The sequence below is a fragment of the Scatophagus argus genome, chromosome 16 (genome assembly GCF_020382885.2).
Source record: "Scatophagus argus isolate fScaArg1 chromosome 16, fScaArg1.pri, whole genome shotgun sequence".
Classification (NCBI taxonomy): Eukaryota; Metazoa; Chordata; class Actinopteri; family Scatophagidae; genus Scatophagus; species Scatophagus argus.
The window spans coordinates 18,676,947-18,692,091 of NC_058508.1; the positions used below are offsets into that span (position 1 = coordinate 18,676,947).

General features: G+C 42.0%; 1 protein-coding gene and 2 non-coding genes across 4 annotated transcripts; 2 read left to right on the plus strand and 1 right to left on the minus strand.

Annotated features, from left to right (window-relative positions):
* Positions 1 to 187: 187 nt before the first annotated feature.
* On the minus strand, positions 188 to 259 carry trnac-gca. Its single transcript has one exon. It is a non-coding gene; the product is annotated as a tRNA-Cys (tRNA).
* Positions 260 to 397: 138 nt separating this feature from the next.
* Positions 398 to 14,496, plus strand: LOC124073971 (plexin domain-containing protein 1-like). 2 transcript variants are annotated; one of them, XM_046416562.1, is made up of 15 exons: positions 398 to 475; positions 3,826 to 3,937; positions 10,485 to 10,651; positions 10,928 to 11,071; positions 12,120 to 12,189; positions 12,318 to 12,440; positions 12,529 to 12,647; positions 12,740 to 12,839; positions 12,962 to 13,057; positions 13,171 to 13,252; positions 13,333 to 13,393; positions 13,475 to 13,595; positions 13,682 to 13,717; positions 13,802 to 13,941; positions 14,032 to 14,496. In XM_046416562.1, exons 1-15 carry the CDS (start codon positions 413 to 415, stop codon positions 14,143 to 14,145), a joined length of 1,548 nt encoding a protein of 515 aa, XP_046272518.1. In that variant the 5' UTR covers positions 398 to 412; the 3' UTR covers positions 14,146 to 14,496. The 2 variants fall into 2 exon arrangements, with proteins under 2 accessions (XP_046272518.1, XP_046272519.1); XM_046416563.1 differs by lacking the exon at positions 398 to 475 and having other exon boundaries at positions 3,517 to 3,858.
* On the plus strand, positions 11,712 to 11,783 carry trnac-gca. Its single transcript has one exon. It is a non-coding gene; the product is annotated as a tRNA-Cys (tRNA).
* Positions 14,497 to 15,145: the final 649 nt, after the last annotated feature.

The window sequence follows — 15,145 nt, forward strand, 5'->3', positions numbered from 1 at the left end:
AAAGGGTTTAAAGCCTACATGCAATAAGAATAATGATATAGTAAAACATAGGAGAACTGTGTCAACATTCTTATTCACTATAGCTGCTGCGCTATGGATACTGCTGTAGATTTATCAGTATTATTAGTAGTATTTAAAGTACTACGTTATCATAAAGGTAGAGCTCTTGAGAAAAAAATTAACCCTCAGGGGGCATCCGGATTTGAACCGGAGACCTCTTGATCTGCAGTCAAATGCTCTACCACTGAGCTATACCCCCATACGATATGAACCGCTGGTGAAGAGTACTTGACCACAGTATCACATGTTTATGTCAGAGATTTGTGTCTTCGCTTTTAGTCGAGCGCGACGGGATTTTCTTCGACAATCTTGTGATTTAACGTGGTTTAATCCCACACGGGGGAGAAAATCGATGAATGTGTGGCTTCAACATGTCACTGTGCGAGCCACTGACGACAAACGTCGCCCCCTAACGGTAGGATTACGTCATTTGTCGGCGCCTCCCCAGCGGTTTGAAATCTCTGTTCAAAACCCTACAATTTGATAATGTGGCACCGTGTGGTTGAGGGTTTTTTTTTCTTTTTTTGGCACCAATACGTCTTGCTCTGGTTAATGGAAAGATAATAATTTGTGAAACATCATACTCTGGATTAAAATGGCTGCTTCCCTGAGGTAAGCAAGCGACACTACAAACTTTCTGTTTCCTGGAAGGTAAGGGGACGTTCGATGTCACGGTTAGTGCAGCCTGCTAGTCTAAACTGTAAAACCATAAACCAAATTATGCGTTAATTGCTGGCGATGTTGACATGACCTAAAAAAATATAAAAAGATAAGATACATGTTTCAGTACAAGTTTGAGGAAGTTGTACGTTGATTATTTCCATTTCCTGCTGTACTTCTACTCATTTCATTTAATAGCTGTAGTTACTACGTACTTCTCAGCACATCAAATACAATGAATTTCTAAACCAGTTATTTCTAACATAAACAAAGTAGCCTCTTCAAACAGCGGTTAAATTCTGCTGACACATTCAGAATAATGTCGCGGGTAAAAGCTTAGTATACACTAGACAAAGGCATTGGGACACACCTCTTTATTAGTGAATTCAGGTGTGGTACGGGGCTGTTTTTCGGAGGTTGGGCTCGGCCCCTGACTTCCAGTGAAGGAAAGTCTTAGTGCTTCAGCATACCAAGACATTTTGCACAATGCTATGCTTCCAACTTTGTGGCAGCAGTTTGGGGAAGGAACTTTTCTACTCCAGCATGACTGAGCCCCAGTGCACAAAGCAAAGCTCCGTAAAGACATGGTTGGATGAGTTTGGTGTGGAAGAACTTGACTGGCCCACACAGAGTCCTGAACTCAACCCCATCCAACACCTTTGGGATGAACTGGAACGGAGATTGTGAGCCAGGCCTTTTGGTCCAACATCAGTGTGTGACCTCACAAATGTTCTACTGCATGAATGGACACAAATTCCCACAGAAACACTCCAACATGTTGTGGAAAGCCTTCACAGAAGAGTGGAAGCTGTTAGAGCTGCAAAGCTGTCTGTGTGTTTACAATGGGATGTCATTAAAATCCCTTTTGGTGTCCCAATATTTTTGTCTATACAGTGTATTCATAGTAATGTCATGGGTAATAGCTTAATATATCAGACACATGAGATATTTATTGCAAAATCAACTTTACTGGCCAAGTATCTAACACAAATACAGCTTAAGAATAAAAAGCTAAACAAAAGGAAGCAAACTTAAGCTTATAGTTAATACACAGAAAAGAGCTGAACATCAAACTGTATACATGTCTGATTGTTGCTGTATGTCTTTTTTGTGACAGCTTAGTCTACACACAAGACATGCGCAAAGGTAAAGCGTAAGTGACTGTAGCTATGGTGATGTGAACGGCAGTGTGATACTGAATAAATGTGAATACATATGTCTGAGAGCAAGATATACAGTAAGGCAGCATGTTATGATGGATGAGTCACTCCTCATGCTCCCAGGCAGGTTCATCAAGTTAACATGTTCCAGCTGAGGAGATGTCCCTGTTTACATTAAGGCCCGGCCTTCTCTGGCTTCTTTGGTTTTTCAAATCGTTTTCTGTAACCTTGCCAAGAACTTGAGAAAATATTATCGCAAGGTTTCATGGTTCACATCACACGCACCACACACCAACAGGCATGTGAGAATGGGATGTTTTATATAGTAATATTATCCACAATATTGTCAATTCACATGTCATCAATAGAATATATAGAAACACAAGTGCATGCAGTTCCTGAAATAGTTGTTCTTTGATGCAGTGTTAAGCAGTCTTGTTCATCTCAACCAGCCTCTGAACTCTGAAGATTCTTTTGTTCAGCAGCTTGTCGGCACGTTTTTCATATGTGCGGTGTTTTGTCAGCTGTCGTTGTGGCGATAGAAAGAACTACTGTCACCCTCAGTGACGTTGGACAGACTCCACAGTCCTCGTCCTTTGCAAACACGCATTCATAAGTTCAAGCCGAGCTCATATGAGGCTTCCGCAGTCTGATTTGGACGAATCAAGTTGCTGTTTTCCAAGGTTACAGCCTTTTTAGCACAAAACATCCCCACTTCATGATACTAACTCAGCAAGGACGCTGCATCTTAAAAAAGTGTTCATTTGGAAGATACCAACCTGATTTTTCAAAAGTTGAGGCCAATCTCATACCTCTTCATTGGTCTGACTTCCTTTGTGATTGCGGTATTGTCTTAATTTTCAGAAATCGGGGAGATATGAAAGACATGACAATGATAATTATTCCAGCCTTTGTGTATTTAAATGTTTGTTTAAAGTCAGCGCAGCCTCTCTGTGTGGTATTCCACACGTGTTTATGGCCTGCATTATGGGAGAGGGCACTGATTGCCTTTCCAGCTGTGAATCCAATAAACACTCAGCTCCCATTTTCTTCACCAAGGAGTCCGTGTTTGCTGCTGTAGCGGATAGAAATGATGAAATTGGTGGCTACGAGAGGTGGCGGAGTCAGCCACAGTGCTTGTAAAGCTCGCTTTTTTTGTCAGTCAACATGTTATAAAAAAAGAAGGGCTTTACATAACAACTGGAAATTAAACTGCAACAAAAAGACTTTTTTTCCGTTCATGTGGGAGCCACGAGAGGATGTTGTTGTTAGAATAGAGACTTGGTGTTTTGAAGAGTCATAAACAGACTTGACAGACTTGGAAGGTGTATTATCATAACTGGCACTGATTTTAGGCCTGGCATTGTTAGCATCACGATCGTCATATCTAATCTCAGGCATCAGATTTCTCACTGTCCCCTGCAGCTGCTCTGGACAGAAGGAGGCGCCATGCACTCTGCTGACAGTGAAACTCTGGGGGGGGGGGTTATACTTTGATCCCTCAGAAGGATGGGAGTGGGGTTAACTACGCTGGAATCCCAAAAAGAGGAATACGTTGTGTAATTTTATAAAGTTGTAAGGTCTTTCAAGTGTGCAGATGACTTTCTCCTCTCTGCTCCAGAGCCTCATCAGCTTGATCCTTGTGTCTTTGTAGTCACCATGGCAACGGGCGAACAGCACTGAGGAGGAGAGAAAGGGTGTAGTTAGAGACGGGGTGGTGTGTGCGTGTGTGTGTGAGTGAGAGAGAGAGAGAGAGAGAGCGATATTCAGAAAGAGGAAGAGAGTGACGAGCAGAAGTAGTGCTCAGGGAGAACCGTGTTTGCAAAGAGAAGAAGAAGACGAAGAAGAAGAAGAGAGGAGCCGAGACAAAGCTGTGTTTTGTGTCTTTTGCTGCCCAACATGTGTTTCAGTTTGGTGATGCTGTTCCTCTGTCTCTCCCCATCAGAGCTGGCGAGAGTTTGGGCTCAGCAGCAAACAGGTGAGCTGTGTGTATTTTTCCCTCCGGCTTCATGAATCTTTCCTTCTGTCTCCTGCCACGCAGATGCTCGAGCTCACAGGTGTGGAAAGTTTTGTCTTGCAGCTTCCTGCACTTTTTACCTCGCGCTCAGTCTAATGAGTTGATGTCCGTGCAACTGAACTCTGCATGCAAATGGCTGTCTAGTTAAAGAGAAAAGGGAAATGGGAATTCACTGTAAACCACAGAACTTCAGTGGGACTCTTTATGGAGCCCCAAATGGGGACGCCATGCCCATTTCATTTTATGCACAAAAGTGAGTGACCTAGTTTACAATGAAGTGTACAATAAAAATACCATATTCCACAAGCATGCGAATGAGTCTAAACAGCAGGCCACAAACAGCCTGTCTCAGGTTTAAAATTAGATGTAGACTTTGTTTTTCTTCTTGCCACCCTGCCAGACAGTGAACTGCCGTAGGCTTTTGAGGAGAGTGGACATGGATTTATCACAAAGTTAGGAGTGAAATGCAGGAGGAGTTATGTTTCGGAAATTTATATTAATTTGTGTCTAACTCTGAGGAATTTGCCTGTTCACTCTCAACAAGCTCCTCTCCTGCCTCCACCCTCCTCCCATCTTTAATTCATCATCTGACTCAGCTGTCGGAGATTACGGGGACGCAATGTTAAACTGAAAATTGCTAATTTTCTCCATGTTTCATTAGGACATCATCAAAGAAAATAAAAAGTTCAGTCACCCAGTGCCCCTCATGAGTTCTCCTGCACAGGGAGATGTGTTGCACATGAAACAGCATCACAGATTTCTGTGCAGGAGGTGCTCACATATGTTCTTGCAACATAAGGGGTCGGCATTCGGCGTTAACCCAGCATACCCTCCTTTCCTGTTCCTGATTTGTTCTTATCTGCCATGTCACTCAACATTATATATTGCTCGGCTTATAAAAATGACTTTGGTCCTGAGAGAGACATGTACACCATCCGAACCCGACTTTAAAAACACAGAGCTCGGAGCTTAAAATGAGTTGTGTATCCCGCAGTGACCTCAGTGTTTGGCCTCCTGTCTTCTATACGGCAAAGAAGTTTTCTTAACAAATGGCCTGAAGCCGATCCAGACATGTTGGAACTGAGCATGGACTGGAAGAGGGGAAGCAAAAAAGTTTGTTTTGTAAGATTGAATCATAGATAGGATGTTACCGTCTGTGGATCCCAGATTGATTCTTATTTTATAAAAGTCATGTGCAATTTGAGTTGTGACAGCAAAGCATGCTTGTGTTTTTGGAAAAATAAAACTGCAGGAAGAAAAGCAGTTTTCTGCCAACCAACAAGCGACTCGTTCTCTGGCTCACGTTCTAATTTAGAATAGTGTTTGTATAGGAAATGATTTTGGCCCGAACTCCCTCATCCATTTCTGTTATCGGACAATGAAAAGCAGCTCTTACCTCTTCTATGCAGAGATTTGGTTTTGCCATAACAGGAGAAAAGTGAGGCAATCGGTGCGCTCATGTTCACTTAAGAAGAGAAAACTGGGATGTCTTAATGGTTTTATTGTGAAATGTGACTTTGTCGCACCCTCTTAGGGATGTTATGAATTACATTTGTCACATTTCCTAAGTGTGTTGTTTGTTAAAGGAGGCTCCCCTTGAAACATTAATGCCGTTGTTGGTGTTGTATGTCATCAGCTTATTTACTGGCCAAAACTCATACTTAGAGATTTACCACCTTATCCCAAGTATCTAAGACGGTGGGGTTGTTCGCTCAAATGGACACATTTCTTTTCTCAAGTATAAATCACTCTTTGAATCTCCAAGGGCCAAAGCGGCTTGATTATCCGGACGCAGCTTTTTCAGTGGAGTGAAATTAAAGAATTGCACCATCTGCAATTCAACCGCACGCCTTCAAAATGAACTATACATGTTGATTGTGGGTGATGTTGAGGAGTCGATGCCAACTCCTCCAGCCTGTGTTCAGGAAGGGCGTGTTCTCTCAGAGCCAACCGCTCACAGAAAAAGGCAGCTAAATGTTGTGGTTTGGTAGCTCCTAAAAGAGTGGGCAGAGGTCACTTTTCTGTCCAAAACATCTGCCCTTTCATTGCCCGTGGTTGCTCTTTCACCTTACCGGGTCACATAACACTTGTCGTCCTTTGCCCCAGAGCTGCTGTCGTTGCCTTTAAACATTTTGAAAACAAACTTATATCGAACTGCGCACGCCTCATCTGTGTTCTTGATCGAGGGCCAGATGTGACAACTCACATTTTTCTCACTTTCTGACTCATCGACACCATTGATAGCTGGCACATTGAGATATGGGCTGGCAGCAGAGAGTCCATTATCTATTGTTAGGCATCGTATTCTAACAGGGACAGCATTCGTTTCTTTTCTCCAAAGACCAGCACACACACAAAGCAAATCAAGGTCCCTCTTGATATTGATTCATCACTTTGGTATTCTGTTGCCATCCTCTTTTTGAGGGGGTATTTAATCATATGCACAAGATTGAAAAGAAAGGACAGAACATTATTGTTAAATCAAGATGCCTCATGTGAGCCATTAATAATGAATTTAGTATGAAACGCCAAACTTCTAAATATCAAATCACCATTTAAATCACTCTAAAGATTTTACAAATAGATGAAAATGAATTAAAATTTTTTTTTTATCATTTTTCATGTAATTGCTAGGCCAGTTAGAGTATTACTGACTTAGTGATGTGCTTCAGAGACATCCAAAAGATTCAGTTATTCACTTCTTACAATAAGGACACAAATGCTGTTAATGTTTTGTGTCCTGACTCCTTTGGTTGTCAAGTGAAAGTTGCAAAAGGCAAGTTTTCAAAGTATTTTTCATGTATTGCTTGATGGAATATAGTGTAGAAATCACCCCACTGGAGATAGAGCTCATAGTGTGCGATCCAGTGAATAATTCATATGGAAATGGGTGTTTCTGTTAGTTTATCCCAGCCAGACGAGACAATATGACTCTCATCTCACTGTTTTGGTTATCAGCCAATGATTTCAATACTACTGGCTGTGAGAGCAATGACCTGAATAGATACTATAAGCCACAAATTTATATTCAGCATATGCTCCCTGCCCAGCTTTTAGAAACCAGAATATGTTTATCTGCTGCACTGCAGACTTCAACAACTGTGCACACGTACCGTTCCTGCTCTTACCTCATGGATGCCATAACAGGGTGGATCTGGTGTTCAACAATAACTCAAGTAGATTTAATACGTGAGCCATGAATGCATTGACGCACCACTTAATTGAATCAAAGCGTGGAAAGAAACATTCAGGAACAAATAGAGTTTGCTGCCTATGAGATCAAGAGGTTTGGGTTGTCACTTCAGAAACTTGTTAAATCACACATGGTAGATTTGATGGCTGTGGAAGACATCAGTACTGTAATTGTGTGAATGCAGTGGTGCTTAAAGCAGGCTAGAGTCCCACACAGTGTGAACTCTGGGGGTTTGGCACAGGACACAGCTCAGGGACCAACAGGACTGTGTTCCCTTCCCACACTCAGGACAGAAATGCAGGCATTGAACCAAAGTCATCTAACATTTCGCTGGCAGAAGGGGAGCTGCACTGGATGCTGGCTGGCACCCATGAGAACTTGTTTAGGAGCTAAATGTCATTTCTCATATTCTTAAATGTGTTTTCTCGTTGATGATCCATTTTTTTTTTCCCGTGAAGACCGAATTGAGCCGAGGCTCCCTGCATTTACTACTTTGTTTAACAATGAGCATCTGCAAAAATGACTGTAGTCTGCTAATTTCTCATTAACGTGGACTGGTAAATGTAGAGGAGGGAGTGGGCAAGGAAGAGCTCATTCTCATTTGTTAGGCTTGAAAACACAATGGCTGAATTTAAAGCATTTCCTTCATTCTGCACGTGTCGTGTGAACACTGCTTTGTATGCCTTTTCATGTCCACTGTGAGCCAACACCTTGTAATATAATGTGGGTTTGGCTGAAGGTGGAGTTATCTTTTTAATAATCATATTAATTTTGACGCCCCAGTGAGCTACACCACTTAGAGGCTGTAAATCTCATGATTCAGGCTTCATCACCAACATTTTATTGAATACACCCTTGTAACTTTAAATGCTTTTAACACATCTTTACGCAGTCTGAGAGGTTTTATTGTTTTTGCATTAAGCAAGCCAGTTGTGCCACACAAAAACAACCTGCATTAGTCCATTTCGAGACATGATCTTGACCCACAACGTTAATGTGCAGCATGTCGCTTGGTTAGGACGTCAGTGCGAGTTATTTGAATCAGGTGTGTAAGGCGAACGGATGGACAGCAGGTGAATTCAGTACAGAAGCACAGCAGTTACAAACGTAAACGTCCTGGTTTTCTCTTTACTCCACGTCTAATACTTCGCAATCTTCCACTTAAAAGCGCAGGAGTCAAATCATAAAACAGGTTACAGAGGCAGAGCTCACCTCCCGTCGTGACGATGGCTGACTTTGTAGTGCAGCACAGAGACAGACGTGTGCAGGTTTGCCACAGTGACTTTAAATCATTTCACACTCAATGTCATTAAAAAAACTAAACAAAATAACTACCTGAAGTCTGGTTAGCGGTCAGGTTATATGCATGCAGCTTGAGCTCTGAAGACAGGCTGAACGTTTTCTCCTACAGTTGGGGTGTGTGTGGGGGGGCGGCGGTTCTGCTAACGTTAGCTGTTGGTTTAAGCTAGCGTTAGCATGATTTGGGGAGCAAGCAAACTACTTTGCACCCATGCATGGGGTGGCTGCGACGGCCAAAGAGAGAGTTGACAGGTGTTTGAGCTTGGGCTTCCTAACCGGACCACTCAGAGATCTGGTAGAGTCACCCTGCTCATTTTTATTCTGCTCAGTTGCCATTGGTGTCCCATCAGGAAAACACCGGAGCAGCAGAGACGAACTCTTCGCGGCAGCCAGGCTGACCACGGCAGGACATTCGCGGTGTTTCTGAACGGGAAACTGAACATGACGGAGTGATTCTCTTGGCTTTTTTGTTGTAAGCGTCCCCAGCGCCACCTCCTGTAGTTCACTGAAAGCCAGAGGAAGAAAACAGCAAACGTTGAGGACAGAAGGTCGCCCTTACTTAGGGTTAGATAAGACACTCCGTGACACACAGACCTCAGTTTCGGGGTATATATAAGCTACTCTGACGTCACCGCCGTATCCCGTAATCTACCTAAAAAGGTGCAATCACAAACCAATTACCATAACACTCCAAAAAGAAGATTGATAGACGGTTATCTTTCTGCATTTCTTGGCTTAATAGACAAAGGCCCGTTATTGTTGCATCTGGCAATACTCACCCTATAAATCTATGGTATGATGTTATCTTGGCAGCCTGGAAATAGATATTGAACATGCAGCCAGACATTTGGGAGTCTTATTCAACGGAGGTCTGTACTGATTGTATCATTTGAAATATTTCCAAAACCAGGTCTCCTCAATTTAGTCAGGCGGGTTTTGTTAAAATTTAGAACAAAACTTAGTTCTTGCCACGAAGGTATTATATATTTCAGTCTTGACTGTTTTTTCATCAGCACACAAACTTTTATATCAGCTACCTTGTGGAAACAGAGGAAGACTCATTGGCTGAATCATCTGAAAACTGCTTTCAAAGCTTGCTGCAAAAGCAAACTACTCCACTGTGTGACTCAACCTGCATTTATATCACACAGTGGAGCAGATTTGTTTTATGGAAGCCAAATGCATTTTGGAATTTTGCTGAAATTGCGGTTTTATTGAATAATTTATAAATTGTGTATTCTTTCATCATTATATTTTACACTAATCAACACTGAAAAGTTGTTTAAAAAGTGCTATGCGTATGAAAATGTGGCCTGCATCAGCATACATCTCTCCTAAAACAACAAGGTAAACTTTTAATAATTAAAAATCTTACACATTAATTATCCATCAGCCAACTGAATTAAACCAGTTCTTTACACGAACATTTCTGCAGACTTTACTATATACATTGACTCATAGTGACTTGGGAGGTCAGTCAGGCCTTTTTTTTCTGTAGCGCTGTATCATCAACTGAGGTTATGCAAAGACCAAAGGCACATAAGTCTGCACCTAAATAAAAAGGGCTGGTGGGCATTCATTTTCCACACAAATAAACTCCTAACATCAACAAGGAATATGTGGTTTGAAAGAAAGACAAGCCATCAATTAAAACACCTAAAACTTTAAAACAAAGCAGACCTACACCAGTTTGCTTACCAAATCTGGTTTACATTGTTTGTAGGGTTTGACAGTTCCTTCTGAGCATCACTAAAATTTAATTTGTATTGTTTTTGTCTTCATTCAACAGTGACTTTAACTGACAAGGCTAAGACTGACAATTTCAAAAGCAGTCTCATTAGGTTGGTTCACACAGCACTAAACCACAACTGTAAACATCATTCTTAAGCGTCTGAATAAAACTGGCTTCTAAAATATTTCCCAACAGTGTGTGGTATTTCTGCCAGGACAACCAGAGAGCTCTAGTGTGCTTTGTTCGGGATTCAGAGGATTTAAATGCATTAGTTGACATGGAAGAAGTTTGTAAGAACTTACATTATCACATCCCATAATAAGCAGCTCTAGATACTAACCTGATTTTCATTATTTTGGACAGATGACTGGTACAGTGTGATCACACACCAGCATGAAGAGTCGACTGGCGGCGACGGTCATCCTCGCAGAGTCCCGAGGTCGTCTTCAGGCCATGCTAGGGTGAGCAGGGCCGTCCTGGGTGGAGGAGTAAGCATCGACACCCTGCCAGACAACATGACACGTGTAGTGGTGAGTGCTGCACCACAGTGTTTTTCCTAACTGTAATGGCTTGTGGCATTTAGTATGTTTTCGGCTTTTGGCATGTTCGGTTTGTTTTAGTTGGAGTTCAACACTGCCCTCTTTTGGAAAGTAGAATTTACTCTTTTCCACTCACTTGGAGAAGTATATGACGGGATATGATTTAACCCTGTCCAGCGTGAACCCCAGATGCCTGTATAACACAAACTGTCTGAACACTGTCACACCATAACAACCTCTGATCATCTGTGTTTTTCTGCCTGGAAGGAGGACTCTGGCAAGTATTACACTTGGCGTAGCTTTGGCCCAGAAGACCAGCGCACACAGGAACTATGGGTAGACATGACTGATGTCCGCCACGGCCATGTTAGAGTCCATGGCATTCTGTCGAATTCATACAAGCAGGCTGTGGTGAGTCCACTCAAAAATAGGTGCAGCTTCTGAATTTCTTTGAAAATTAGTCATAAGGAATGCCATCCGTGTTGTAATTTATTGGACAATTCATTAAGTAGTGGATGAAAACTGTTATATATTCAGTTAAAAAAAATCTCCTGTACACTGAAAAGTTCAGCATTCCCCAACTGGAACCAGAGTATTTTGACTTTATAGAAACGCCCAATTCAGGTTAGCTGGAAAAGCAACGTTTGAAGCAGCACTTCTTACCTCAGATTATAAATGGGGTCAAGCAAGCAAGAAAAATGTTCTTGCAGTTTGTTAAATCACGAGACAGGTGTCTTTGGTATGTTTAGATAAAGCAAAAACCGCACTCAAGGGTAATATTTTTTTTTCAGGAGTAACAACAGGGTCAGTTTTCCCCATTTTTCTGTCTTGGATTTTTGAGAATTAATCACGGTGTTGTGGATCTCAGTGTTCTGGCAGAATATCTGCTTTGAGAAGTTCACTCCCAGTAACCTCAATGACCTGCTCCTACACAACCAAGTTGTGTCCATGTTTAAACTAGATTACTGAAATTAATCTGTGTTATAAAATATTAATCCAAAACCTGACACAGAGACTGTTAATACTGTAATAAGAGAGCCAACTGATAGAGGGGGGTATAGCTCAGTGGTAGAGCATTTGACTGCAGATCAAGAGGTCCCCGGTTCAAATCCGGGTGCCCCCTCATTTATGTAAAACTTGTATATCCTACTTCATTTGATAAATTCATTCATTTGATGCTTTGGGTAACAGTATTAAATCACTTTGCAATCCTGAAGATTTCAGTCCTGGTAAATTTGAGAACTTGTGATTATTATTCATTCAGAGTGTTTGCTCTGATATGACTGTAGCATAGAGAATAGTTAGTGCTAATGTTAAGGTCAGAGTGAAAATAAACTTTGATTAGTTGCTGCATTATTTCATATGAATCCCATGTGGGCAATTTTACTTGAAAATGACATATAAATTCGTATTAAAATATCTAATTCTCTCTGACTGTTTCCGTGTACTCCCTTCTCAGAGGGTTGCCCTGTCGTTTGACTTTCCGTTTTACGGACATTACCTGAGGCAGATTACCATAGCAACAGGAGGTATGTTTTGATTTTATAACAGATGTTCAAGTGACCTTTGTCGCATAGTTCAGTGCAGAGAAGTTGTTTTTGCAAGGTAACAAGCCATACCCAAGTCTTACATATTTTTCCATCTGGCCCTTTTTCAGGGTTCATCTTCACAGGGGACATTACTCACCGTATGCTCACCGCAACACAGTACATCGCCCCTCTAATGGCTAATTTTGACCCCAGCTTCTCCAGAAATTCCACTGTGCAATACCTGGATAATGGCAAGATACCACTTGATACCACACTGAGCATGATTCTCAGATGGTCTGGGTCCTTGTCTGACTCCTGTTTGACATTCACTGTCTTCAGGTGAGGTGTTTGTGGTCCAGTGGGAGCAGGTCAGACTCAAAGGAAAAGAGTCAGAAGGACCCTTTACATTTCAGGCTGCACTTTACAAATCGGGAAACATCGTGTTCAGCTACCAAGATGTGAGTCACACCTCAGTTCTGTGCACTTGTTTTCTTCTTCCTTATTGCTGCCTGTATAAGTGCTTCCCCTCTTTGTTTTGTCTGTTTATCAGATACCTCTGCCATTAGATGTGATCGGTTCAGCTGAACATCCAGTGAAGGCTGGTTTGTCTGATGCCTTCATAGTCATGCCACCTTCTCCACAATCACCAGGTCAATAACTGTGTGTATGCCCGTCCACTTATGTATCGCACCACAGCCAAGAGACATAATCAGTCTTCAGAGAGTCCTGTGAAAACCTTCGGGTGTTTAACCTTGTGATATCTCCAACACAGATGCAAAGCGGCGGACGATTTATGAGTACCACCGGGTTGAGTTAGACACGACAAAGATCACCAGCTACTCTGCCGTTGAGTTCACTGCACTGCCTAGTAAGTGATCCATGTCCTTTGTCACTAATGGAAAGACATTAAGAGGTTAGTTTCATCTGTCCAATATGCTGGACTGCTTCAACACTCAAACGAGACCCTGTGTGTCTGTTCAGCCTGCCTGCAACATGACAACTGTGAGCTCTGCCTTTCATCCAACCAAACCTCTGGTTGCAGCTGGTGCAATGTACTCCAGAGGTGAGTGGGACATGAGGCTACCGTAAATGTTGATACAGCACCGTGTTAACTCTTATGAATACAGATATTGTGTGTTTTAGGTGTTCAGATGGCATGGATAGACACAGACAAGAATGGTTGGACTTTGCCTGTTCAGATGAGGTATTGTTGGACATCAAGGGTGATTATCTGCTTACTTACCATTGATAATACTCATACATCTATTGTATTGTGTGTGGACAGAGCAAGGATGCCACCTGTGAGGATTACTCCAGAGATGACAGCTTCACTAGCTCCTCTATCACACCAGACATCAGGGATGTCACCTCTCTGACTCCTCTACAAAAAGGCTGTCAAAGTGACGGTGAGGCTGAGCTATTTTTTGTGTCAGTGCAAACAGATTCTACAACAGACCAAGTATGGAAATGACTGCTTTTTGTCGTTTTTCAGATGAGACCAAACATCATATATTCAACACTGGCAATGGTGAGTTACTATTTGTAAGAGTCATTATGGTTAATCATTCATATTTATGAAAGGAAATAATTAAGGTGCTTCACCTTCGTTCAGAGGTGAAGAGCGACGAGTTTTCCAACGCCGGAGTGATAGCCGGTATAGCAGCTGTGCTCGTCTTACTTTTGGCTCTGATAGTTGTAGCTCTTTGCATCAACTACCATCCTACAACTTCATCTCCACTTTACCTCATCCAGGTGAGCAAAGAAAATGTCCTACAGCTGCCCCAACAGTAGCCAAGTGCGTCCACATCAAACATAATTTTTTTGTGTTATTTTCTTTGTCAGCGACGCAAGAACTACTGGCCCTCCTGGAAGTTTCAAAAACAACAAACTGGCTACACAGAAATGGAGGGAGAAGGTCACGAAAAAGACAGCATTGTTGAAGCTGGGCCATGCTGAAACAATGGATGGAAACTGTACAATATTTGCATTAAACTGATTTATACAAACACTGAAACACTCCAGTTCAACTTTTACATTCAGTTTATGAGTTATCTTCTTTTTTTTTATCTGACTGTTCATGACTGCATTGCAAAAAAGATGAGATTGTCGCAACAGCTGAATGTTATATGATATTGAATGATTTCATTCAAAATTTATATCTCTGCTGAAATAAATGTGGTTGCACCCCACCCTTTTGTAAAAATCTAATCGGACGGCAGTAGACTGTGCAGTGCATGCCACAAGGCTGACAACCTTAGAAAAATAGATAAACTGTGCTCTTTTAAATCAAATAAATAAAGTTCTGGGTGTGTTTTTGTTTCAGTTCCTGCTCCTCAAGTTCCACCTTTTGTTTTGCAAGAACATAGACTGCCACTTGGTTCCTGATCCGTACTCCAGCACGCTTCTACTGCTTCTACTTACTATTACCATTATTTGATGCTGTACATACTCCATGTATGTACACGGAGCACATACATTCACAAAATTTCGCAGCCACATTTGGAAAGGTCTCAAAAGAGAAAGGTTATGTACATGGCGATAGAAGCAGTGCGACTCTTCTGCCAGCAGGTGTCACTCTCTCCAAATGTATAACAAGGACACCCAAGTAGGACACGCAGCGAACGTGGCAGATGTGTAAAAATGTGATTTGAGATCACTGGAGATCATTGGTAAAAGACCTGCAACAATTAAGATGATCGCATGAGTTCGCTATGCAAGCACAGAAGGGACGAGGACAGATTGGTTGCACACGCACAAGGGTGGACCTGCACTTCTCCACAGTTAACACTAAACTGTCTTTGATCTCGACGCTTCATTTTCAAGAGGTACACCGCTGGACTCGAGTCTCGGTTCAGCGTGTACAACGCATACATGTGATATCAAACCATGTTTCGAAGTAATAAGAAAGAAAAGGAAAGAAACTGAACCTCCCACTCTGTCTCTTCCCTTTCTGTTC

What these genes read in the sequence shown, in the direction of transcription:
- LOC124073971 (XM_046416562.1), top strand. Translation starts at nt 413, where the DNA reads ATGAATGTGTGGCTTCAACATGTCACTGTGCGAGCCACTGACGACAAA. An exon ending in ACAAACGTCGCCCCCTAACG is followed by an intron (nt 476 to 3,825) that starts GTAGGATTACGT and finishes TCTCCCCATCAG; the next exon opens with AGCTGGCGAGAGTTTGGGCT. An exon ending in ATTCATACAAGCAGGCTGTG is followed by an intron (nt 11,072 to 12,119) that starts GTGAGTCCACTC and finishes CTCCCTTCTCAG; the next exon opens with AGGGTTGCCCTGTCGTTTGA.